Here is a 27058-nt window from a genome sequence, read left to right as displayed (position 1 = left end):
GTGCTTATCCCGTCAAGTGTCCCCCTCAGTGCCCGTCACCCATTCACCCCCACCCCCCGCCCTCCTACCCTTTGCAGTTTTCTTAATGGAATTTCCTACTCCCGTTGTAAACAAAACCCCCAAACATTAGTGTCCTTTTCTCTCCTCTCTGAACTACTGCATTCACAGCCTTCTACCATACCCAACCCCTAATAACTCACATGTCTATATCTCTGGATCCATATTTCTAACTGACTACTAGATATCTTTGCCTGGATGCCCTGCAGGCATCTCAAACTTAAAATGCCCAAAGCTTATCTTCCTCTCCAACTCCTACAAAGCCTACTCCTCCTCCTTTATTCTCTATCTCAGGGAGTGGTACCATTAACCACCCTGGAACCCAAGCCAGAAACCTGGATGTCATCCTCAGCTCCTACCTCTCCACATTTAATGGACCATCAAGTTCTCTTAATTCTGTTAAAAATGTTTCTGCAATTCAACCTCTCTCTGTAGCCTCCCAACAGCCTTAGTTTGCTAGAAAAAATATTCTTGTCTATGCTGGTATTGAATTATATTTTTTTACTTAGATTCTTAGTTCTCTTAAATTCTTAGGTTTTCATCATTTGTCATTCCTTTGTCCTATTCAACTTCCTCTTGTAGAGAAAACCAAATGAAGAAAATGATGAAAACAAGGAGTGTCATGGGTTATTATTTTAAGTATTTACTTAGTTACCTCAGACTCTGGAGTATCCTGGAAAAACAGTCATCCAGTAAATATCCATTACCATACTGTTAAGATACGTATTGTTTTTATACTACTGCCTTAAAGTTTTATCTTCTTGCCTCTTTCAATAAAGAAGGGATGGGCGCCTGGGTGGCTCAGCGGGTCAAGTATCTGCCTTCAGCTCAGGTCATGATCACAGGATCCTGGGATTGAGCCCCATATTGGGCTGGAGGGCCTGCTTCTGCCTCTCCCTCTGCCATTTCCTTTGCTTGTGTTCTCTAACTCTCTCTCTCTCTCTCTCTGTCAAATAAACAAATAAAAATCTAAAAAAAAAGAAAGAAAGAAAAGGTAAGTAGAATACAATCCCTTGGGCAGCCCTGGTGGCTCAGCAGTCTAGCGCCGCTTTCAGTCCAGGGCCTGTTTCTGGAGACCTGTGATCAAGTCCTGTGTCAGGCTCCCTGAATGGAGCCTGCTTCTCCCTCTGCCTGTGTCTCTGCCTCTCTCTGTGTCTCTCATGAATAAATAAAACCTTAAAAAAAAAAAATACAATCCCCTTCAACAAAGAAGTTGTATTTTATCATTGCATTTTAGTATTTTTTTACTGAATAAATTTTATCTTGACACTGATAATTCTATAGATCAACTTATGCCTCCAGCACTCCTTTGTGAAAATTCATTTATCGATCCTACTGTTCTGTTTCTGTCCTCCAGGACCCTGTGTCTCCTGTACTGGGTCCGAGGTAGTAGTCATAGTCCAAGTGTTCCTAGAATTTAGGGAGGAACTGGGAAGATTTAAAACAAACTTTAAAGGCATTTTTGATGTGGCAGATCTTACTTATAAGGATGTTGAAAAGCTTCTGACAGTGAGTTAGCACCTCAGAAGGGTGAAAATTTTTTATTTCTCCTGAACTTAAGTCACATTCTTGCCTCTAGTCTGAGGATCTTTTGGACTCTTAAATTTCTCAGCTTTGTGATACACTAGTTTGGAATAGAAAATAATAAATGGCTTAAGGAAAGTACTAGCACCTAGTTTTATTCATATTTATTTACATGTCTACCTTATTGAATGCTACTTTCTTGAGGGTATAGATTTGTGGCATTCACTGCTTTTTTTAAAAGATTTTATTTGTCTATTCATGAAAGACACAGAGGGAGAGAGGCAGAGACACAGGCAGAGGGTGAAGCAGGCTCCATGCAGGGAGCCCGATGTGGGACTCAATCCCAAGACCCCGGGATCAGGACCTGGGCTGAAGGTGGCGCTAAACCGCCGAGCCACCCAGGAATCCCGGCATTCACTTTTTTAAATCTTCCATTATGAAAAATTACTTCTAGTCTACAATCAATAAATATTTACTGACTTGAAATTCCAGTTGGGAAGGCAGAGTACAGGATTATTAAACTTTTGGTGCCTGATGGCCTGGGTTTAGATGCTAACTCTCCCATTCACTTCCTGTATGATCTGATGCAAGTTCACAAAACTAATTCCCTCGAACTCAAAAGCGGATGAAATGGCATAATAAAGGGCTTGGAGCTCTTGAAGTGCTGTTTAAACAATGATTATTTCCTGAGCTCAGAGTATGCTCTAGGGTGCTGGCGATAAGAGTACAAAACACGCAGGGTTCCCTTCTTTACGGAGCTCGAGGTAGTTGGGAAGATAGAAAACAATTTATCAAACAAATAGATTATAACAAGCTGCCACGGAAAAGGGTTAAGAATTCAACAAGGGGTTGTAAAAGCAGAGCCTGATTCAGACTGTGGAGTGAGGGGTCTCGGAGGGAGTGGCATTTAAGCGGAAATCTGGAAGGATGCGGAGATGCCCTATTTCCTCACCTCTTTCTCCTTCCTCAACTCTCTGTGGAGTCCGGCGTCCATCTCTACCTGAGTAGCTTCGCTAAAGCCACCAACAACGGATGTTTTTCAGTCATCCGACTCGACCTCCCCCCCCCCCCCACGACCCCCACAGCTCTCTGCAGTTAATCCATCGCTCCCCTCGCCTTCTCTAACGATAAACCCGTCCACCTCTTCCTGCCTCTTCGAGGCTCCTTTGCAGGTTCATCTCCTTAAGGGCCCGGACAGCCTTGCCGCGAGCTCTAAAGAAAAAAACAAACGCAATCCTTTTGAGTCATAAAAAAGGAGTGTGTACAAGCGAACACATTTGGAGGCCCTCTCCTCGCTTCCGGGACGCTTCTCGATACCACGAACAGAACTTTTTGGTTTCAGCAGAGACGCCCTTCTCTCTCCTGCGGGCTGGGCCTGTCCACAGGGCAAGAACAGTCACTCAACTTGCCCCAACGCGGGGCACATTTGCCCAAGGAACGCCCAACGCGCCGGGCGAAAGAGGAGTTCAGGGCAGCACCAACCGCGCTGCGCTCCAGCCGAAAGGACCCCAGCGCCCTTTCGCGCGAGACCCGCGCGCTAGAGTCCTCCGACATCCCAGCATTCCCTGCGCCCCTACCATCGAGAGCGGCTTCCGGTGTCGCTGGTGTAGGTGGGTGAAGAAGGAGCGGGCCCTAGCCGCTCGGTCTCACTCGCGCGCGCGCTCTCTCAGGCAACATGGCGGGCGTGGAGGAGGCAGCGTCCTCCGGGAGCCACCTGAATGGCGACCTGGATCCGGACGACAGAGAAGAGGGAGCTGCCTCTACGGCTGAGGAAGCAGCCAAGAAAAAAAGACGGAAGAAGAAGAAGAGTAAAGGGGCTGCCACAGGTAAAGGGAGTTGTATGTGTTCCCAGTCCCCTTTAGGGATGGCCGAACGGCTCGGCCCAGGCCCTGCTGGAGTGACAGAAACAGGGGCCTCGGAACACCGCCTGGAATGAATCCCAGGACAGGGTGTGTGTCAGAACGGGCTACGGATCCCCAGGGTCGGGGAGAGGCGGCTTCTCTTCCTGTGGGACGGGGGAGCTGTTGAGGGTGGGGTGGGGTGAGAAGGGTGCCTCAGCCATATCGTGAGGTAGTCGCGGGGCCGCCGGGCCTCAGCCCTTGGAAGTGCCAGAACTCAGACCGCCGCACAGGTCGTGCAACGGACTCGAAGCCGCGCACAGGGACTCAGCCCCGTCACTCTCCCCGCCGTCCGCCCTCCTCAGAAACCTGGTTCTGACCCACACTGTCGCCTCTTGGCTGGAGGAACCTGGAGCGTATTTCCAAGGACGGGGATGGAGTGGGCGAGTCTTAGTGCCTTGACCGCACTCCTCCTCCCCCCTCCCCCTTCCCGGTTTACAGAGGGATTTTTGTTGCCCGCTGCACTTTTGAGATGTGTGTCTATGTGTGTATGCCCACGCGGTCACGTCACTGAGTAGTAATGCAGAATGTGTGGTCGTGCTTCCAATCTTCCCCTGCCTAAACCCATGGCATCGTCAAGCTTCAGGGCTTTTAGGCCTGAATTATGCCATTTGCAGGCAGTTCGGATAGAATATTCTGTAGATGGGAATGGAACTTCTCTAAATCCACTGGTAAGGCAAGGAAAACAGCTGAAAGTTTATACTTGGATTACATTATGAGTTAGGACCTTAAATATTTTGAGAAGTCAGTGTTCGTGGTCCTTCGTTTTAGGAAAAACAATGTTTGTACCTGTTTTTAAAATAAGCCACACAGAGATTGAGAGACAAATGGAGAGAGGCCGTAAGTGATGAAGATGAAGTTGACAGGGGTTGGAAGTCTCTATCTTTCTGAAATTGTGATTAAGTGGGAATTGGAAAGGGAAAGTTGTGGGTGCTGGACTCTTGCAGAGACCGTTTAATCCCAGGACATAGTCTGGTGGCTGTTCTTGGCTTTCCGTGAAATACAGGCACTTCCGTTTGTCCATTCAGGTCCCGTGATATATTATTAAACAGTTGTAGCTCTCAATATGAATCCTCTACAGTAGCCAGAATACCACTTCAGTATATGCTAACTGGTAATACTATCTCTTTCTACACACACCTATTGCTACTACAGCTAGATTGTATTCACTTTGGGGGGGGGGGCAATGGAGGGGTTGGGTTGGTCTTGTGCTTAGCTGTTTAGTAATTTTGTTTTTTAGTAATGGAAATATCTTTTCTTATTTTTTTTTTTTAATTTTTATTTATTTATGATAGAGAGAGAGAGAGAGAGAGAGAGAGAGAGAGGCAGAGACACATGCAGAGGGAGAAGCAGGCTCCATGCACCGGGAGCCCGATGTGGGATTCGATCCCGGGTCTCCAGGATCGCGCCCTGGGCCAAAGGCAGGCGCCAAACTGCTGCGCCACCCAGGGATCCCCTATCTTTTCTTATTTATTTTGATTTTACCCAGCCTAGCTTGACGACATATTTTTCGTGAAGACTTGAAGTTCCCAGTGTCCATAGAAATCCTCCTCTTCCTAAGAACTTCCTAAGAACTTACCTATTTTAAGTACCTGTTTCGTTAGTAAGCCATTTGTTATAGTAGTCTAATTGTTAAATACTTTAAAAAGTTAACAACTTACAGATAGGGACAAACTCACAGTTTTGTTTATCCTTTGGTTGCTAGCACAGAGACAGTGTAATGGATATTTTGTTGAATGGACAATGCTACTTACAAGTGAAAGATTTTTCTTTGTCGTTACATAAATTCTATTATGTTCCCAATAATGTTTCTGGTTTTGTTTCTCAAGTACTTATCAGGTAGGAAAGGACTTCTATGTTCTCCAGAATCCTTAAAACATATTCTAGTTGGAAAGTACCTTTATTAGATTTAATTGATGTTATATTTGATCAGCAGGGCAACAAGAACCTGATAAAGAATCAGGAGCCTCAGTTGATGATGTAGCAAGACAATTGGAAAGACAAGCCTTGGAAGAGAAAGAGAGAGATGATGACGATGAAGGTAAATGGTAAATTTGATTTTTGTGGTTGGAAAAGCAAGAAGATATGACATTCTTTAAACAAAACTACTTAATTTGTGCATAAAGTTTGTGATTATCTGATGTTTTACTTAATTGACATTAAAGCCTCAATAGCACAGATAAAAAGGAAAAGGTATTTACTAGCAATTCTTAAAAAGTTGGATAGGTGGAATGGCTGTTCAAATAACACGTCTTAAGTTTTTAAAAATGTACTTGGTAAAATGCCAAATAGGAGGTATTAAGATGAAATTGAAGGATTATGGGGGAGGGGGGGTGCCTGGATGGCTTCTTTGTCCAAGTGTCTGCCTTAGGCTCCAGTCATGATCCCAAAGTCCTGGGATCAAGCCCCATCTAGGGTTCCCTCCTCCGTGGGGAGCCTGCTTCTTTCTCTCTCTTCCTGCTTCTGCTCTCTCACTCTTGCTCTCCCTAAAATAAATAAATAAAATCTTAAAAAAAAAAAAGAAATTAAAGGACTGTTTATTTAACTAACATTTATTGAACAACTAATACTTATTGTACTTGTGAAGACAATGATAGTCATTATGTCATTTGCTGAGAGTGACACACCTGATATGTGTAGAGTGGAACCAAAGTTTCAAATCCAGAACCTGATTTCAAGTTTGGTTCCTTTTACTCTATATGAAAGCTCCCTCTCTTTATTCTCAAGGAGTATATTGGAGTGCTGCTAAACTCGATTATAAATTCCCTGACCCTAGCTTCTTGTGGTCCGTTGGTCCTGTAAGATTTCTTTAAAGATAGTAATTTTTGGAATTCTAGAAATTGGTGCTATCAGTAAGACAGTGGAGGGAATATTTGCAAATTATTCTATAGCCTCTTTCGGTAGAAGGGGAGATGGGGCTTTGTCATTCTGAATTATCTACTATTACAGTTTACTGCTCTTCCTTAAGCACTGCCAGCTTGGGCTTGTGCCTTCCAATCCTTAGCAAAAGAATACCTGCTATACTTTAACTGTCACTTTAGGATAATGCATAAGCTCTCTACCTTCAAGGAGCTTATATAGTCAGAATTTGGTGGAAAAAGTGCTAAGGTTCAAGGGAATAGTTAGCTTTTCCTTAAGCAAACCTCTTGTCCATTTTATCTTGGTTTGTGCTTCAAATTATGAACATATTTTGAACTCTTAGCAAGAAAGGGACTTGTAAATTCAAGGTTATATAATAGATTACTGTAGGCCTACTGTGTAGTGTTACAGTGTTAATCTTAAAATGCATTCCTTGTTCCATTGGTCCACTACAAAGTTGTATTAATCTCTTGCCATTGAAGAGAAAATTTTGCTTGTCAGATTGGAAATCGTCAATGTTTTAAAGATGATTTTTACGGGACGCCTGGGTGGCTCAGTGGTTGAGGATCCGCCTCTGCTCAATGCATGATCCCAGGGTCCTGGGATTGAGTCCCGCATCAGGCTCCCCATAGGGAGCCTGCTTCTCCCTCTGCATGTCTGTGCCTCTCTCTGACTCTCTCATGAATAAATAAATAAAATCTTAAAAAAAATTAAAGATGATTTTAGGACTATTGGTTTTCTCCAAGTGAATTTCTCTAATTCACTTTAATAATCAGTGTCAATCAATACTGTTAATCTGTTGTGAGAGTTCTTTGAAAGGATGGAAAGTTAGTATTTCAGAATCTTTGTTCTGAAGGAAAACTGATGGTGGAAGTGGAGAGACAAAGCAAAGAGGGGAAAAGATATACCAGTATCTGCTATAAAGTTTTTTGAAATTTGGAGTTGGAAATCCGGGCTGAGTGCTGAAGGCAGGCTTGGAAGGAATGGAATTTGAATAAAAGCAAACAGAAGAGACCACTTTGGGGCAGGACAATGCTGAGAATGTATTCAAAGTGTAGGGAATAATGCAGATTGACCATATGATTTGTTGAAGGAGCCTTGGAGCATTTTTAAAAGAATGTTTTAGGGGTGCCTGGCTGGCTCAGTTGGTAGAGCATGTGATTCTTGATCTTGGAGTTGTGAGTTCAAGCCCTACGTTGGGCATAGAGTTTACTTAAAAAATAAAATGATTAAAAAAGGGAGAAGAATGTTATAAAAAATTAATTTCGTCTTCATATATATGCAGGGTTGTTAGAAGGGGAGGAAACATCTAGGAAAAGGTTTGGAGATCATTTTGGAAGGCACTTAACAGCCCAGGCATATGGTAATGATGATTTAAATTGATGGGGTGGGGTGCCTGAGTGGTTCAGTCTGTTGATTTCAGCTAAGGTCATGATCTCAGAGTCCTGAGATTGAGCCCTGAGTCAGGCTCCATGCTCAGTGTGGAGTCTTTTTGTTTCTCTCTACCCCCTCCCCCCCACCCCATATGTGTACATGCACTGTCTCTCAAATATCTTTAAATGGGTGAACATAAATGAGAATGGAAGGGAAGGGTTCAATGGAATAGTGATTGTGGAAGCAGAATTCAAAGGACTTAAATGACTTTCAGTAGGGGAAGAAGAAAAGAGAGGCATTCGACTCTAGAGGTTTTAGAGGTTTGAACTTGGGGGACAGAAAATTGGTGCTGGGGAGCCTGTGGGCTCATCGGTTGAGAGTCGCTTGGCTCAGGGCCATTGATCCCGCCGTCCAGGGTCGAGTTCCACTTCAGGCATCCTGTGAGGGGTCTGCTTCTCCCTCTGTCTAGGTCTCTGCTTCTCTCTCTGTCTCTCATGAATAAATAAATAAAAATCTTAAAAAAAATTAAAGATGATTTTAGGACTATTGGTTTTCTCCAAGTGAATTTCTCTAATTCACTTTAATAATCAGTGTCAATCAATACTGTTAATCTGTTGTGAGAGTTCTTTGAAGGATGGAAAGTTGTATTTCAGAATCTTTGTTCTGAAGGAAAACTGATGGTGGAAGTGGAGAGACAAAGCAAAGAGGGGAAAAGATATACCAGTATCTGCTATAAAGTTTTTTGAAATTTGGAGTTGGAAATCCGGGCTGAGTGCTGAAGGCAGGCTTGGAAGGAATGGAATTTGAATAAAAGCAAACAGAAGAGACCACTTTGGGGCAGGACAATGCTGAGAATGTATTCAAAGTGTAGGGAATAATGCAGATTGACCATATGATTTGTTGAAGGAGCCTTGGAGCATTTTTAAAAGAATGTTTTAGGGGTGCCTGGCTGGCTCAGTTGGTAGAGCATGTGATTCTTGATCTTGGAGTTGTGAGTTCAAGCCCTACGTTGGGCATAGAGTTTACTTAAAAAATAAAATGATTAAAAAAGGGAGAAGAATGTTATAAAAAATTAATTTCGTCTTCATATATATGCAGGGTTGTTAGAAGGGGAGGAAACATCTAGGAAAAGGTTTGGAGATCATTTTGGAAGGCACTTAACAGCCCAGGCATATGGTAATGATGATTTAAATTGATGGGGTGGGGTGCCTGAGTGGTTCAGTCTGTTGATTTCAGCTAAGGTCATGATCTCAGAGTCCTGAGATTGAGCCCTGAGTCAGGCTCCATGCTCAGTGTGGAGTCTTTTTGTTTCTCTCTACCCCCCCCCCCCCCACCCCATATGTGTACATGCACTGTCTCTCAAATATCTTTAAATGGGTGAACATAAATGAGAATGGAAGGGAAGGGTTCAATGGAATAGTGATTGTGGAAGCAGAATTCAAAGGACTTAAATGACTTTCAGTAGGGGAAGAAGAAAAGAGAGGCATTCGACTCTAGAGGTTTTAGAGGTTTGAACTTGGGGGACAGAAAATTGGTGCTGGGGACGCCTGTGTGGCTCAGCGGTTGAGCGTCTGCCTTTGGCTCAGGGCATGATCCCGGTCCAGGGTCGAGTTCCACTTCAGGCATCCTGTGAGGGGTCTGCTTCTCCCTCTGTCTAGGTCTCTGCTTCTCTCTCTGTCTCTCATGAATAAATAAATAAAATCTTTTTTTTTTTAAGATTTATTTATTTATTATTTATGATAGAGAGAGAGAGGCAGAGACACAGGAGGAGGGAGAAGCAGGCTCCATGCTGGGAGCCCAACGCGGGACTCGATCCTGGGACTCCAGGATCGCGCCCTGGCCAAAGGCAGGCGCCAAACCGCTGAGCCACCCAGGGATTCCCCTCCCTTTTTAAAAAATATTTATTTATTTATTTATTCATGATAGACATAGGGGGAGAGAGAGGCAGAGACACAGGCAGAGGGAGAAGCAGGCTCCATGCAGGGAGCCTGATGTGGGACTTGATCCCAGGACTCCAGGATCGTGCCCTGGGCCAAAGGCAGGCGCTAAACCGCTGAGCCACCCAGGGATCCCCAATAAAATCTTTAAAAAAAAAAAAAATTGGTGCTGTTTACTGAAATGGTGAAGTAGGGAGAGAGAGTGGGTTAAGAGATATGGGGAGGTGGGTGTAGGCAAAGAAGAGGGTATTGAGTTAAATTTAGATGGGTTTAATTTGAAATTGGAGTATTGGTGTGAATAGTTAATCCTGTGGGCATTTGCCAGTGTGCTAGAAGTAATTCAATAAAGTTTTAAGTCACATTCATTTGTTAAGGCATAAATTCACCATTTTTAAAAAACAGACTTTATGTTTTGGAACAGTTTTACTTAGATTCACAGCAGAATTAAGCAGGAGGTACAGAGATTTCCCATATACCACACATGCATAGCTTTTCTTATTATCAGTATCCCCCACTGGAGTGGTACATTTGTGACAATAGATGAACCTACATAGATACGTCACTATTATGCAAAGTCCATACTTTTAATTAGGCTTACTTATGATATTGTACATTTTATATATTCACCGTTTATAAGTATATAGCTTGGTGAGTTGACAAATGTATGCATTTGGGTACCCACAACCAAGATATAGACCATTTTCATTTAACATTTCCATCTCCACCAAAAAGTTGCCTTTTACCATGTTGTAGTCCATTCTCTTGCTCCACATCCCAATCCCTCACAACTACTGATGCACTTTGTGTTACGTAGCTTTGTCTACAATATTATATAAGTGGAATTATTATAGCGTGCAGCTTTTTTTGATTTGTTTCCCTTAGCATGATACTTTTGAGAGTCATCCATTTGTTGCATATATATCAGTAATTGATTACATTTTATTGCTGAGTAGTATTCCAGATGTTTTTAACCACTTAATAGTTGATGGATATTCCGGTTGTTTCTAGTTTTTGTATTATGAATAAAGACAACATTTGCATAAAAGTCTTTGGGTGTAAGTTTTCATTTCTCCTGTGTGAATACCTAGGAGTAGGGTTGCTGGTCATATGGGAAGTGTATATTTAATCTTACAAGAAACTATCAAACTATTTTCCAGAATAGCTGTATCATTTTGCTCTCTTGTCAGCACTGGTTGAGAGTTCCAAGTCCTTTGTATCTCTGAAGCACTTGATATTCTTAATTTTTAATTAGTCTTTCTAACCGGTATGTCGTGGTATGTTATTGTGGTTTTAATTTGTATTTCCCTAATGACTGGTAGATATTGAACATCTTTTCATGTTTTTGCCTTTCATATATCTTTGGTGAAATGTTCATATCTTTTGTCCACTTTTCAGTTTGGTTATTTATTCTCATATTGAGTTGTAGAAGTTCTTTATATATTCTTCATACAAGTTTTTTTTGTTTGTTTGTTTTTTAAGATTTTATTTATTTATTCATGAGAGACACAAAGATAGGCAGAGGGAGAAGCAGGCTTCCTGCAGGGAGCCTGATGCAAGACTCCATCTCAGGACTCCAGGATCACGACTAGAACCAAAGGCAGATGCTCAACCACTGAGCCATCCAGGCTCCTCTCTTCATACAAGTTCTTTGGGGAAAAAAAAGGTTTATTTATTTGAGAGAGCCAGCTTGTGCATGTGAGCAGCAGAAGCAGAAGCGGGAGGAGAGGAAGATAGAAAGGGAAAGGCAAACTCCCCACTAAGCAGAGGCTTGATTCCAGATCCTGGGGACTCAGGGATCAAGACCTCAGCCAAAGGCAGATGCTTAACCAGCTGAACCACTCAGGCACCCCTGTTTTTGATACAAGTTCTTTATCTGATATGTTTACTAATATTTTCTTTCATGCTGGTATTATTTGCAGCAGAAAAGATTTTAATTTTTATAGTCTCATTTATTTTATTTCTTCCTGGATTTTTTTTTGTGTGTGTGTGTTTTATCCAAAAAGTTAAATAATTGTTGTTTGTAGGGTCATGATAATTTTTTTCTTATGTTCTCTTTAAGAAGTTTATATCCATTTAGAGTATATAGTTCAAGGTAAGAGTTGAGATTCCTTTTTTTCCTTGCATATAGATGCCCAATTTTCATTCAACAAACATTAATTGATTGGAGCATAGGGCTAATACAGAAATAAATACAAACAGCCTCTGCCTGTTAAGAATATCCTGGGATGCTATGAAAGAAAGACATAAAAACAATTGTGGCATGGTATAATGGATGGGAGCATAAGCGTATATAGTTTGGTATTTGGATCCACACTGTTACTATCCTGATAAAAGAGTTTAATAAACAGTGACTATTATACTAAATACAGACCTTGATTGAGTATCAGAGGAAGAGCTTCATCATATCTCATTTTAAAGATGAAGAGACCGAGGTAGAGAGAGGCTAAATAATTTGCCCAAGATCACACAGCTTGCATGATTCTTAGTATGTTTTTAAAACTGGTTATACGCCTTTTTTTTTTTTTTTTAAGATTTTGAGAGTGAGAGACCACGTTCATATGCATAAGTGGGGGAGCAGAGTGAGTGGGAGAAATACATTCCCTGCTGAGCAGGGAGCCTGATGTGGGGCTCTCTCCCAGGACTCTGAGATAGTGACTTGAGCCAAGACAAATGTTTAACTGACTGAGCCACTCAGGCACCCCTAAAATTAGTTATACATCTTGAAGCATTTGTTTTAGGTTGAATCTAGTGTATGTAGCACTATGCTAAGCATTGTGTGTTCCTCCAGAGTAAAGACTACCTTGTTTTTCTCTCCCTGTTACCTAGCACTTAAGAACTCAGGAAACATTTACTGAATGAATGAAGGTTACTATTAAAATTGTAGTACAAGTTATGTGAATTAGATTGTAAGACACATGAGGAAATTGAAAGTTGTGTTTTCCAAAAAAATTTTCAGGTTATTTTTGTTGGACTTTTGAATCTAGAAGCCAATAATGAGTAAGTCAGCCATGTTTCCACGGTGTTCCATGTTTCTTATACCCAATTTTATAAGATTGAACATAGGAATTGCAATTTTGTGGGGTACCTGGCTGGCTCAGTTGATAGAATGTGCAACTCTGTGTATTGGGGTTGTGAGTTCAAGCCCCACATTGGGTTAGAGATTACTTAAAAATTAAAAAAAAAAAAACTTAAAGAAAAGAGGGAATGCTTGTAGCAACAAGGGGTTTAGCGTTTTAGCGTCTGACTCTTGTTTTTTGGCTCTGGTCATGATCTCAGGGTCATGAGATTGAGTCCCATCTTGGGCTCTGCTGAGTGTGGAGCCTCCTTAGGATTCTCTTTCTCTTTCTCTCTCTCTCTCACACAGAAGTAGAAAATAATAGAAATAAGTTGCAATTTTGTAAGTAAAAAATTATCATATTGGTAGTTTCCTATCACTCAGTCCATTAAAGTCCTATATCTTATTATCTCCGTCTTTGCTAAACTACTGTTTCCTATTTCTCATTTAGGTGGAAAAAAAACAGGATAAAATAAACTAAAAGAACATTCATTTGTTGAATAGAGTGAATATTTATCACACGCTTAGCCCTGTGCCTTAACTTAGGAAATGGTATATAATCTTTAAGGAGTTCACAGACAATTGAGGGTCATTGAAACCCCTAATCATTTTGCAAAAAAGAAAAAAGTTGCAATTTGGTGTGATAATTAGAAGAATATTGCAATGAAAAATTTATGTTTCCTGCTTATTGGTCTGGGAGTAAAAAAGGAGCTCTTTGAGAAGAAAATGTAAGCAGTCATTTGACATTATTTTATGGGTGTGGATTTCATGATCTACAATTATTGATACTAGCCATGAGTTACTGCCACTATGTGAAACATCTAAAAGAACACTATATGGTGAACATACTATTAAGCTGTCAACTTCCATTTGTCTGCCACAGCTTCCTATTCATCCTTATTTTATAGCAGTGTGATTTGTGGGTAGATGGGAGTACTTCATGAATGTTCTAATTATTGAGCAGTATTTTTAGAAATTCAGACACTTCAGTCTATTTTTGATACCTTTATTTAAAACATTTTAAGTTACTGTTTATTTAATTTTAGCCATAATAGCATTCTTTATTTTTTCTCCAAGTTCAAGAGTATAGTATGGGCTTCATAAGATTGTTATAAAAATTGACAGACAGGGGCACTGGCGTGGCTCAGTTGGTTAAGTGTCTGACTTTGGTTCAAGACATGGTCTTGGGGTCCTGGAATCAAGCCACAAGTCTGGCTTCATGCTCAGAGGGGAGTTCATTTGTCCTTTGCCCTCTGCCCCTCCCCCTGCTTGTGCTCTCTCTGTCTCTCAAATAAAAGAATCTTAAAAAAAAAAATCTGGCAGGCAGATACTGTGTTTGTTTTTTGTTTTTAAGTAGGCTCCATGCCCAGCATGGAGCCCAACACAGGGCTTGAACACATGACCCTGAGATCAAGACCTGAGATCAAGAGTTGAACACTTAACTGATTGAATCACCCAGGTGCCCCTTTCTTGAAATAGTTCTCAATCCCCATTTTTGGGCATCAGGTTCTTTTGAGAATCTGAGAACTGTGAACCTAGTAAAAGTATATATACTTTCTGATTTTTGCATATAATTTGATCAGAAGGAGAACTCTTTTTCTCTAATAATAACTATGCAGGAAAAGATATTTTAAAATATGACATTGCAAATACTCCTACCTGGATTAGGAATTAGGTGACAAATTCTTGGTCTAGTTCTTTTCTTTTCTTTTCTTTTTATTTTATTTTATTTTTTTAATTCTTGGTCTAGTTCTGCTGTTTACTGGTTGGGATTATCTTGGGCATGTCCCTTAAACATTCCTTGTTTTATCTCATAAAGTTGCTTTAAGGGTCATATGAAGTCATGAAATACAGGTCTTGAACCACAAAGCATATGTAAGCAAACTAGTATTATTTGGTCATGGTCATTATTATTAGTATTAAATTAACACTAGTTGTTCTTCTTAGCTCTTGAAAAAGAGTGTTAATACAGTTTTTATTCTTAAGAATGTCTTATTCAACAATTCTTTTATTAGAGTAAATTGAAGTCAAGTTTCCTTAGTGCTTTTGATTACACAAATTCTGTTATATTAGCAATATTCAGAATTATTTTCTAAGAATATTGTGCCAGCTTCATTATGTGCTATTTAAGATGCTTTGTGTATGTGTACTTGTCTGCTTATCCTTGCCTTGTTCCTCTGCTTATGAAGTTTAAATAAATATATACTTTAAATGGTCTTTTCCTAGATGGAGATGGGGATGGAGATGGAGCAACTGGAAAGAAGAAGAAAAAGAAGAAGAAGAAGAGAGGACGTTAGTGTTTTAAGTTGATCTAACCTGACAAATTAAAAATGTGTATTAACCAGCAGGTTTGAAGAGTAGGTTTGAAGTTCCTTAAGATCCCATTGTATGTCAAGGAAATACATTTAGGCTTTATAGAGCTAGAATTTAGTGAAGCTCACAACTATTTTTTCATTTAACAATCCTTTTGGTATTTTCTTTACCTATTATTGAGTTAAGGGATGTTAATAATAAGTTGATTGCATTTTACTGCAGTTTAGGAATAAGTTGATAATTTAAAACTTGAATAACACAAATAACAATTCTGTCAGGGATGAGTAAAGTGGTACCACTGTACAGTAATAGGATAAACATCGTTTGCCAGCTTTGAAGTTAAGAGATTCTTGATGAATATTTATTAAACTTTGTGCATGTGGTTAAATTTTATTAATAACATTGTACTGTTTTGTATTTACTTAAAATATGATCATGCTTGTGCTTTGTTTTTATAAATGGCAAACCAAGCCTCTTCAGGGACCTGAAATTCTATTAAGGAGACAGGGAGTCTGTAAAGTATTAGAGAATAAAGGTTGGGTTGAGAATCAGAGCAAGTTCTAATTCTGGATGCCCTTTGGGTTATTAGGGACCACTGAGTATCTGGTTATACCTTCCTTTAAGTCTTTTAGGCTGAAATTTTATGAATCAGGATGTTGGGGGCTTTACTCATTTTTATCTCTAGGCTGAGAGAAGTTCTTAAATATTTTTTAAGAAAACTTTTGGCTCTATCAGCAATATTCCTGATGTTTCTCCAGATGAGGATGGGGGATAGCCTTCCTTCTATTCAGGCAACTACTTTTAGATTTTTCTTGTCATAGGATGTCAGATATGTCCCTTACATAGTCCATATTTTTTTTTAAGACTTTATTTATTTATTTATGAGAGACAGAGAAAGAGAGAGGCAGAGACACAGGCAGAGGGAGAAGCAGGCTCCATGCAAGGAGCCTGACATGGGACTAGATCCCTGGTCTCCAGGATTACACCCTGGGCTGAAAGCGGGGCTGAACTGCTGGGCCACCGGGGCTGCCCGCATAGTCCATATTTAATGAACACAGGTTACCTGTGTTCTAGGAATCTTCCAGAGATTGTGATGTCCTATTCCTTCCATTCAAAAATTGTTAACAGTGTGCTTGTGAGACATGGTATTACCTGAGAATGGCTTCAGAGAACCATTTCTCCCAGTCTCTTAAATTACTCCCTGATGAAGATAGGTAAGCAGGGAGGAATGTTAAAGGGCTACTTCCTATTTGCCCTTGGTAGAATTCTTCCACTGACACATGTTTTAGTATGACGCCATCAGCTTTTATTGTGCCTCCTCTGAGGATGTTACTGAACTTGCTGTTCATTTTATTTCTTTATGAGTACTCTCGAGAGAATCTTTTGTCTGGTCTTGGTATCAAGAATAATTATATTTTTCCTGAATACGTAATGTGTTTATCTCATAAACATGACCCATGCAAATAAACTAGTTTTTTTGTTTTTTTGTTTGTTTTTTGGCTATTAGAGGGCTTAGAGCCAAATCTGTGGTTTTGTATTAGCAGTATTTCAGGTTCTATTTTATGTTTTTTCCATGTTTTTATTTTTCTCTAATTTATTGTCTCTATTTGTGTATTTTAAATACCTCATAGGCTATCATAAATCACTTCTGGAATAATCCAAATAATGTAATTATGGGCTATTTACTGCCCTCATTTTCCTCATCTATAAAGTGAGAGAGTTATAAATGATAGTTAATGATAGCTGCAGTACAGATTATTATAATTCTATATAGTTTTAGATAATAACTTGGACATAGTGCATTATAATTTTCAAAGGTTATCCAAGATTTCATCTGGTTCTTCATTTTGTAGATGAGGAAACTGAGGCTTGGCACATCAAGCCGTTTGTCCCAAGTCACAATTAATAAGTTGTTCAGGCTGAACTTCAACCCTCTTGTTTTGAGTACAAATTTTTTTGTCTAATGATCTTTTCGAGTCCTTAATAATTTATGGATAATATAAAAGGCATCTTTATCAGAATTGTAGATGAGATCAAGCTGAAGATAATGCGATACTACTTTGGTTGATAAAACTCAAGATTTCAAAAGATCAGGAAGACTGAGAAATAGGCTAGTATTAAGTTGAAATTTAATAGACATATATAAAGTTAATACAGGTGATAGGATCTAAGGATTTTGAGTGCTAGTGTGATATAAGACAAAAAGGGAGTCTTAACTAGCAGCTGTAGGATTTTTAGAATCATTATAGCTTTACACTAATTTATACCTTATTTGGACTATTAATAGAAGTCCATTCTAATACCAACCTAAAAGAAACATTGACAAATTCTGGGTTGGCAAATAGGGGTGAGGGGGTTAAGAACCATATCCCTTCTTTTTTTTTTTTTTTTTTTTTAAGATTTTATTCATGAGAGACACAGAGAGAGAGAGAGAGAGAGAGAGAGAGGGGCAGAGACATAGGCAGAGGGAGAAGCAGGCTCATAGGGATCCCAATGCAGGACTCGATTCCCGGACCTGGGATCATGCCCTGTGCTGAAGGCAGATGCTGAACCTGTGAGCTACCCAGGTGTCCCCATCAAAGTGGTTTCGTTTCGTTTCGTTTCTTTTCTTTTCTTTTCTTTTCTTTTCTTTTCTTTTCTTTTCTTTTCTTTTCTTTTCTTTTCTTTTCTTTCTTTTCTTTTCTTTTCTCTTTTCTTTTCTTTTCTTTTCTTTTCTTTTCTTTCTCTTCTCTTCTCTTCTCTTCTCTTCTCTTCTCTTCTCTTCTCTTCTCTTCTCTTCGTTTCCTTTCCTTTCCTTTCCTTTCCTTTCCTTTCCTTTCCTTTCCTTTCCTTTCCTTTCCTTTCCTTTCCTTTCCTTTCCTTTCCTTTCCTTTCCTTTCTTTTCCTTCTTTTCTTTCCATTTATTTATTCATGAGAGACACAGAAGAAGAGGCAGAGACACAGGCAGAGGGAGAAGCAGGCTCCCTACAGGGAGCTCGATGCGGGACTTGATCCCAAGACTCCAGGATCATGACCTGAGCCAAAGACAGATGCTCAACCACTGAGCCATCCAGGTGCCCCTTTAAAGTGGTTTCTTATAGAGAGAAAGGAGTCAGTAAATATGAGAAGTAAAATTCTTTCAACTGCAAAGAATGAAGCTAGAACTAACAGATGAAAGTAACAAGGAGGTATTGAATTAATGTAGGAAGAGCTTTCTAATAGTTACAGTTCTTTCAAAATGAGTGATTTTCACTTGGGAGATAAAGACTGTCTCCATTCTTAGAAGCTCACTGCCATCTGTCAGGGGCATTATGGAATTCCTGGATTTAAGTGTAAAGCAAAATTAAGATGACCTCTGAGATTTTTTTTTTTTTTAAGATTTTATTTATTCGGGAGAGACAGAGACACAGGCAGAGGGAGAAGCAGGCTCCATGCAGGGAGCCCAATGCGGGACTCGATCCCGGGACCCCAGGATACACCCTGGGCCTTTGGCAGGCACTAAACCACTGAGCCACCCAGGTGTCCCCCTCTAAGATCTTTTTTGATTTTAAATTCTAAAGTTCTCTCTTAGGAGGAACTGAAAACAGTGTTTTCTTAAGATTATTTGCCCATAGAACACTTAAACATTATGTAAAGAGAGAAAAACATTTAGTGCTCATGAGATGCTGTGTGTTTGGGTTAAAAGAAGGAACCGAAATATGGTTCCATAGGTAAATGATTTGACTCAATGGACAGTTATACTTTATTTATGTAGTTCTTTTTCCCCCCCTGTTGCAGAACAAAGAGAGCAAAATGTGTTGAAATTTAAGATCCACAATCCATAAGACCAGTTATAATCAAATGGAAACCACATATTTCACCTCAGTAGTTGAAATGCTGCAGATACACATTGAATATTCTATATCACTGCATAAATTAATATACTCTGTTTCCTGGCATTTTTTGGAAACAACATTCATTACTAAAAGGCAGTTCCGGGCAGCCCCGGTGGCGCAGCGGTTTGGCGCCGCCTGCAGCCTGGGGTGTGATCCTTGGGGACCTGGGATCGAGTCCCACGTCGGGTTCCCTGTATGGAGCCTGCTTCTCCCTCTGCCTCTCTGTCTCAATAAATAAATAAAATCTTTAAAAAAAAATAAAAGGCAGTTCCATATAATAAGAACTCTAGTTCTTAGGTTTAAACATTTTTTTAGAAGACAAATCATTTGTTTTTAAAAATCATCTTGGAACACTGGTATCTTTTAGAATATGGTTTGGGAAATAATGTCCTTAAAACATATGCTAAGGACTAACTTTAAGTATCAGGAAATTTGTATATGGCTACCTATATTCCATTCTTTGGCACTGGGTATGTTTATCTTAACTTTTATACCTAATATACCCTTGAAGTAAATTTTTCACTTATTAATACATAATATCTTTATATTTTACTCTTTCATACTCTTTCATACTTTATTACTTCTTTGATTTTTATTTGTGAAAACTGGCCTCTATTTGCTATTCTTTTTCCATTATAGTAAATAAAGACAAAAACATTAGAAGTATGCTTTCTGCCAAGACATACACTATTTAAATACATATTGGAATTTTGAGAGTTGAATATTTCTATTCCTAAGCAATAGTAAATTGGAGAGGAGGTGGCCATTATGGTGAAATATTTTCTGTTTTTAACTATAAGGCTGTGATAGCAAGGAGGTTCCTTAAAATTAGGACATAAAACAATCATTAGGAACTGAGAAAAACTGTAATGAAATGATAACTGCTTAATTTTACTTTTAATTACAGAAGTTAATACTTTATTTGTATCTCACAGCAAAAGTTCAAACAGACCCTCCCTCAGTTCCAATATGTGACCTGTATCCTAATGGTGTATTTCCCAAAGGACAAGAATGCGAGTACCCACCCACACAAGATGGGTAAGGATCATAAAATAACTTCCAGTTTGACTTTTGAAAGTTATAGCTTAGCAATAAAGCAGATTTGATTTTTCTCAGAATTTGCTCCACTGCCTTAATAAAAGCTTATGAATTTGTTAACAAAAAATACAGTAGAAGCCCTCTTATCCAAAATGATTGGGACCAGTAATAATAGTTCAGTTAATCAAAAAAGTATGTTAAAATGGCGATCACAAAACATTAAAATTTTCATTGATAAAAGTTAACTTTAAACAAATACTTGTTTTTCATCATTCTGGATATTTGAAGATGGATTTTGTATCGTACTGCACTTTTTTCTTCTCATAAGCCATAATGCATTGTCTATGAAATATTCCATTTTGAGTTTCTGTGAATAAAAACTAAGTAATCTGAACCTGGATGTTTACATTTTTTCCCTGAAACCATTTGCAGTTCTTACCTACACTTAATTTGACAGAAGTGTTTTTTGATGACTTGCCTTTATTGAGACTTTTCTGAGTGTTCAATTTAGTTTTCATAGAAACAATTCTTTGTACGTACTATATAACTAATTACATAATTATAGTTACAAGTAAAAAAGATTTACACTGGTTTGGAAACAAATCTCCTGATTGTTGGAAGTGTTCTTAAAGGATACTTTTGAGCTGGTCAGTAGGTATTCATCATGGCATTATGCTGACTGGTTAAGAACACAGAAGCTGGGATTCACTTCAGTCCCAGCTCTAACATTTATTAGCTTTGTGACTTGGGCAAGTAACTGATCATGTCTTTGCTTTCATTTCTTCATCTATAAAATGAGCATTTCATAGGGTTGTTGTGAGGAATAAACATTTGTAAAGCACTTAGGAGAGTAACAGACACATAGTAAACATTAAGTGTTAACTGCTGCTATTATTCAGAACAGGAACCTGTCAGCCCCTTATATTCAGCATACAGTGGGCATTGGTCAGTATATTTTACAGAGGGATAAAGAGCATCAGTTAATCCAGTGGTTGCAATAGTTGGTTAAGAAAGCTTCTACTGTAGCCTTGTTTCATTGACCTGTAAAGACCTCATTGTTTTCTTTAAATTTTAGGACTTTAGGAAAGAATGTGATATTGTTATATTTTAATCCCCCTCCTTCATTCCCAGTACTTAAGGGAATAAATGTAAAGTTCTGAAATATTATGTCAGGAGCATCTTTTCTTTGAATTTAAATTAATTACTATCCCTATCTTAAAGCAGCTATTTTTGAAATGTCACAGACATGTAATTTCACATGAATTATCATAAATTTTCGTAGTACATATAATCACATTTATTTTTAAATACAATTTAAAAAATTTTTTTGTGTGTGTGTGCTGTTCCTTCTTTTTCCCTTCCTTCCAGACCTATGTAACCACCCAGCAGGTAGCCTTCCATATTTTAATATGCTCATATATGTGGTCATCTGTGTCTGTTTGTATAAGGGGACTGTTTTGGTCTTGTTTGTTTTCCAGAATGGAATCACAGGCACACTTTCCTCACCTTTCTCCTTCAGGACTATTTCTTGAAAGGTCCTCCCAAGTCCATCAGAATAGCTGTTATTCTTTTGAATGGCTTCATAATATGCTATACTTTAATCTACCATTTTCTAATTGATGAGCATTCATTTTGCCTCTAATATTTTAGCTGTATTACAAACCATTCTGTAATAAACATTTCTGAGTATATAATGTATATGTATATATGTGTATGTATGTGTATTATTTCCTTATGGAAGTTTTATTATGGGATAGTTTTTTAGGAGTGGAATTGCTGAATCAAAGAATATGTAATATTTTAGTTTATGATTCCTGGACTGCTAATGATTTTGAGCATTTTTTGATTGTTGGCTTTATTCTTTTACTCTTCCAGAAGTTTTAAAATTTTGTATATAGTATGTGTTTCTATTTTATACTATTTTATATTTATAGGTACCTAGCAGTCTCGTAGCTTTTTTTTTTTTCTTTCAAATTCTTACTCTGTTTTATTACATCCTTTGGTTAGTGTGGAGCTTTTTTGTGTAAGGTTGAGAGTGCTAATTTTATTTTATTTGAAATGGAAAGCCCATTGTGCTAGAATTGTTTATTAAATAATTCATTCTAGGGGCACCTAGGTGGCTCAGTTGGTTAAGCATCTGCCTTTGGCTCTGGGCATGATCCCAGAGTTGTGGGTTTGAGCCCCTGCTTAGTGAGGAGCCTGCTTCTCCCTCTCCCTCTGACATTCCCCCACTTGTACTCTCTGACTCTTTCCATCTCTCTGCCAATTAAGAAAATAAAATCTTTTTTAAATAAATGAATCATTCTACTGAATTGAATGACAACCTTTGGCATATACTATATTCTCATATGATGGAACTATATTTTCATAATCAACCAATTTCTTTTATTCTACTGATCTGTTTGTGTATTCTTAGCTAGTACTATTTGGATCTAATTATCAGCAACTTTAATTTTTTAAAAAAGATTTTATTTATTTGAGAGCAAGAGAGCACATGTGAGAAAGAGCATGAGGGGTGGAGTGGGGAGAAACAGAAAGAAGCAGACCCTGTCCACCCCCCACTGAGTGGGGAGCCCGATGTGGGATGATGTGGTACTCAGTCCCAGAACCTGGAGATCATGACCTGAACCAAAAGCAGACTCTTTACCCATCTGAGCCACCCAGGCATCTCTGATTATCATCAACTTTAAAATATATATTGATAATTTGTTAAGGCAAATCTCTTTCTGCCACACACACCTGAATACAGTTCTTTTTTATATTTAGCTCTGCTCAGGCTTATATTCCTAACATACATAACCCACAGAAAAATGCTTTTCATTACAAGTCTGATCAGAATTGCATTTATGCATTTATTTCAGAAAATTGACAGTTGTGTCATATTGTCTTAACCTGTTGTCATAGTATGTTTTCCCACTGACTCTGTTTTTTTTTTCAGATAGGTCCTGTCCCTTTTTTGTTAAACTTATTAAGTGTTTGATGGTTTTGTTACTGATGTGAACAAGATGTTATCACACCTGTTTCCATTTCTATGTGTTTATTGCTAAAGTGGAAGAAAGTCCTTGATCTCCTATGCTTTTAATAGATTGTTAATATTTTTATTAACCATGTGAATGTGATGGAACACTTGAAGTAATGTTTAATACAAGAAAAATTGAGCTTTTACAAATCTTTAAAACTATCTTTCCATCCTTACTATCATTTTCTATTGCAAATTAAATATTACGGAGGTGGAATAACTTCTGTTTTTGAAACAATAGAGAAAGATGGTAATTATAGTATTTTTTTGAGTAATGCTTAAATATTGAAAAGCAATGTTGTATGCTGTGGAGAAGTAAAAAAATTATTGTGATTGTTTGGTCTTCAGTAATTTTTTGATATTTTGATATTTTTTGACATTCATATAAACCAGTTTTGATTATTTGCAAATAGATCAGCATCAGTATTCTTACAGATTTGGTAAAGTATTACTGTTTTCTATCTGCCTTCATTTAAAAAATTTTTTTTCATTTAAATTCCAGCTAGTTAACAGTTTCACGTGTACAGTTTCACGTGTACAATATAGTGACTCAGCACTTCCATACATCATCTGGTGCTCATCACCAGATGCACCAGCAAGTGCGGTGCTTAATCCCCATCACCTGTTTCACCCATCCCCTCCCCCCCACCTCCTCTCCTCTGGGAACCATCAGTTTGTTCTCTAGAGTTAAGAGTATGTTTCTTGGCTTATCTTTCTCTTTTTTTCCCCTCTTCATTATTTTTTAATAAACTTGGTAAAAATTGCATGAATTATCACAAAGAACTCACCTGTGTAACTACCACCCATGTTGAGTGCAGTATTTAACTTTTTATTTTGAAATAATTCCATATTAAGAGAAAAGTACAAAGAAAAGTACAAACTCTTGCATACCTTTTATTCAGGTTCTCTTTAACATTTGTTTCATCTATTGTTCTCTCAATGGAGTATGACAATTATGCATATACCAGTAACATTAAATTTTCTCCTTGCAAGATAGATAGAAGGCAAATGTGGAACATGTTATTGGTGAATCTGTATTCATACTACTTTTTCTGAATTATTTGAGTCTTTTGTGTATTTTTCTTTTAAGATTTTATTTATTTGAGAGAGAGCGAGCGCGCGCATGAACCAGGGGGAGGGGCAGAGGGTGAGGAAAAGGGAAAAGCAGATTCCCTGCTTATTGCAGAGCTACCTGAGGCTCAATCCAAGATCATGACCTGAGCCAAAGTCAGATGTTTAACTGACTGAGCAACCCAGGCGCCCAGTAATTTGTATATTTTTGGATGGAATACTGGACAAGTAGATAACCTATCCTTTTCAGATAACATCTTGAGGCACATAATGTCAGATTTCATCACTTGGATAAGGTATTATCCAGTTTCTCTAGTGTGATATTACTATTTTTTTCCTCTTATAATTAGTAATTTTCCCTTTTAAAAAACTGACATTCTGTGTGCATTTCCTGTGTCATTAAACATTTTTTAAACCAATTTTGAATGACTATAATGCTACTCTATTTTGTACCTAGCATAATTTTATTAGTGATTTCTCTATTTTTGAATATTTCCCTAGTTTCGAATTTTCATTTTTTACCATAGCAAAAATTTCATGATGAACATTTTAGTATATTAATCGGATCTGATTTTTCTCTTATTCTAGATCTCTAGATGTAGAATGAAGAATTATTTTCAAATTCTTGATACCTATTTCTAAATTTAGTAGGCAGTTATTTGGGACAGTTCTATAAGCAATACACATCCATTATAGAAGAGGTAGGAAATACAAATAAGCAAAAAGAAAAAAATTAAAATATTCTTCTACATTCTACCAATGAATTTTAAAACCACTATTGCTATTTCTTCCTCTATAGTCCCTATATAAATGTGTATTATAAATACCTGGGAATGTCTTCAAAATAGATCTATACTGCAAACAGCTTTTTAATCCATTTTAATTTTTTAGTATTTTTTATTTTTTTATTTTTTAATATTTTAATTTAATATTTTAAAAAGATTTTATTTACTTATTCATGAGAGATGCAGAGACATAGGCAAAGAGAGAAGCAGACTCCCTGTGGGGAGCCTGATAAGGACTTCATCCCAGGACCCCGGTATCACAACCTGAGCCAAAGGCAGATGCTCAACCACCCAGGTGCCTCTGTAACTATTTTTAAATTTCTTTTCATGTTAGTAGAGAAATAAACAGTATTTTTATATGTCTATGTAGTTGTATGTATTTGTTTCTTTTCTTTCTTTTTTTTTTTTTTTTTTTTTTTTGGTTTTTGGTTTTTGCTAGACCATTTAAAAATGAGGTGGTTTTGTTTTTTTGTTTTTTGGGGTTTTTTTTTTTAGTAATATCCAACCCCAACATGGGGCTTGAACTCATGACCCTCAGATCAAGAGTCGCTTGTTCTACTGCCTGAGCCAGCCAGGTACCTCAAGTCTCCATTGAGTCTTCACTTCTAAAAACTTTAAGGATCAGGGCAGCCCGGGTGGTTCAGTGGTTTAGTGCCACCTTCGGCCCAGGGTGTGGTCCTGGAGTCCTAGAATCAAGTCCCACGTCGGGCTCCCTGTATAGAGTCTGCTTCTCCCTCTGCCTGTGTCTCTGCCTCTCTCTTTCTCTGTGTGTCTCTCATGAATAAATAAAGTCTTTTTTAAAAAATTAAAAAAAAAACAACTTTAAGGATCTATCTGGGCTGGGTGGCTCAGTCAGGTGTCCAACTCTGATCTCAGCTCAGGTCTTTTTTTTTTTTTTTTTTTTTTATTTAATCATTTCAGAGGGATGGGATATGGACAGAGGGGGAGGGAGAAGGAAAGAAGCAGACTCCCCTCTGAGCACTGAACCTATTGTGGATGAATCTTACAACCCTGAGATCATGACCTGAGCAGAAATCCAGAGTGGGAAGCTTAACCAACTGAGCTGCCCAGATGCCCCTCAGCTCAGGTCTTGAACTCAGGGTTGTAAGTTTGGGCCACATGATTGTTTTAGAAAAACAAACAAAGCATCTCCCAAGAATTAGATATTCTCCAAATTATCACATTTATATAAATTAAGAGTAATTTTCCAGTATTATATACATACCTAGTTCATATTTAGAATTATTTTTTCCATTGTCCCTGAAATATCTCTTAAGCTATTTTTGCCCTCTCAACCAGGGTTCAGTCAAGGTTCATAAAGTGCATATGGTTAGAATTCTCGCTTTCTTCTCTGTTGCACTGACTTTTTGAAGAGACTAGTTAGTTTAGAAAGACTCCTATTCTGCAGTTTTTCTTACTGTTTCCTTGTGGTGTCATTAAACTTTTTTCTCTATTCCTTTATTTTCTGTAAACCAGAATTAGTTGTAAAGGGTTAGATTAGATTTACATTAAATGTTTTTGACAGGAAGAACATGTCATTTATGATATGTGCTCCATATTATGTCATAGTCTATTACATCAGTTGTAAAGTTATGTTTTTCTAGTACTGGTTTTACTGTTTGATCACTTGGTTAATTTGGTAACAGCCAACTGTTTCTTTTTTAAAGATACTTTTTTCTTTTTGCAGGTTCCAAGTAATCTGTGGGGGTAGTTTGGTACCATTGGAATATTCTTTTGGAATATTCTTTGCTTCAGCAACTTTCTACTTAATTATTTTAGTATCCATCCATGCTTACTCAGTTATTTCACTGGGGACTGCAAAATGGTGATTTTCTAATTTTGTTTCCTTCTACATTTATTAGCTGACGTTCTGTAAGAAGGATTTTCCTTTATCAGCTGAGTATCAGTTAACTTTATTAGTTAACTAGGCAGAGCTAAAACATGCTTTATTTTTTTTCCCTTCTAAGTACCAGTTTTCAGAAGAAGAAATGTCATGTCTGCATGCATTCTTAATTCTTCTGGGTAAAAACATGCATTTAAAAAAAAATTTTAGGGACATTTTTAAATGGTTTTTAATAAATATGCCATACAGTACTTTAAAAATACAATTAGCTTTTAAGTTATCCATGTGTTTAGTTTACAAATGTTTATAAAATTTGAAATTACTAGTTGGGGACACCTGGGTGGCTCAAAGGTTGAGCATCTGCCTTTGGCTCAGGGCATGATTCTGGGGTCCCAGGATCAAGTCCCACGTTGGGCTCCCCGCAGGGAACC

The 27058-nt window shown here is 38.2% G+C and overlaps 1 protein-coding gene across 2 annotated transcripts in view; it reads left to right on the top strand.

The window, feature by feature from the left end:
- The first annotated feature begins 3177 nt into the window (after positions 1-3177).
- METAP2 (methionyl aminopeptidase 2) overlaps positions 3178-27058 on the top strand; it is a 37243-nt gene continuing 13362 nt past the window's right edge. The window contains exons 1-4 of one of the 2 annotated variants that reach the window (XM_041738522.1): positions 3178-3407; positions 5413-5520; positions 14931-14996; positions 19807-19909. In XM_041738522.1, the coding sequence (XP_041594456.1) occupies positions 3257-3407; positions 5413-5520; positions 14931-14996; positions 19807-19909 (428 nt within the window). In that variant the 5' untranslated portion in view covers positions 3178-3256. The remainder of the gene's footprint in view (positions 3408-5412; positions 5521-14930; positions 14997-19806; positions 19910-27058) is intronic. The other variant, XM_041738523.1, reaches the window with a different exon arrangement.

The sequence above is a fragment of the Vulpes lagopus genome, chromosome 23 (genome assembly GCF_018345385.1).
Source record: "Vulpes lagopus strain Blue_001 chromosome 23, ASM1834538v1, whole genome shotgun sequence".
Taxonomy (NCBI): domain Eukaryota; kingdom Metazoa; phylum Chordata; class Mammalia; order Carnivora; family Canidae; genus Vulpes; species Vulpes lagopus.
The sequence above is the reverse complement of the archived record's forward strand: the minus strand, read 5'-3'. Positions and strand labels throughout refer to the sequence as shown.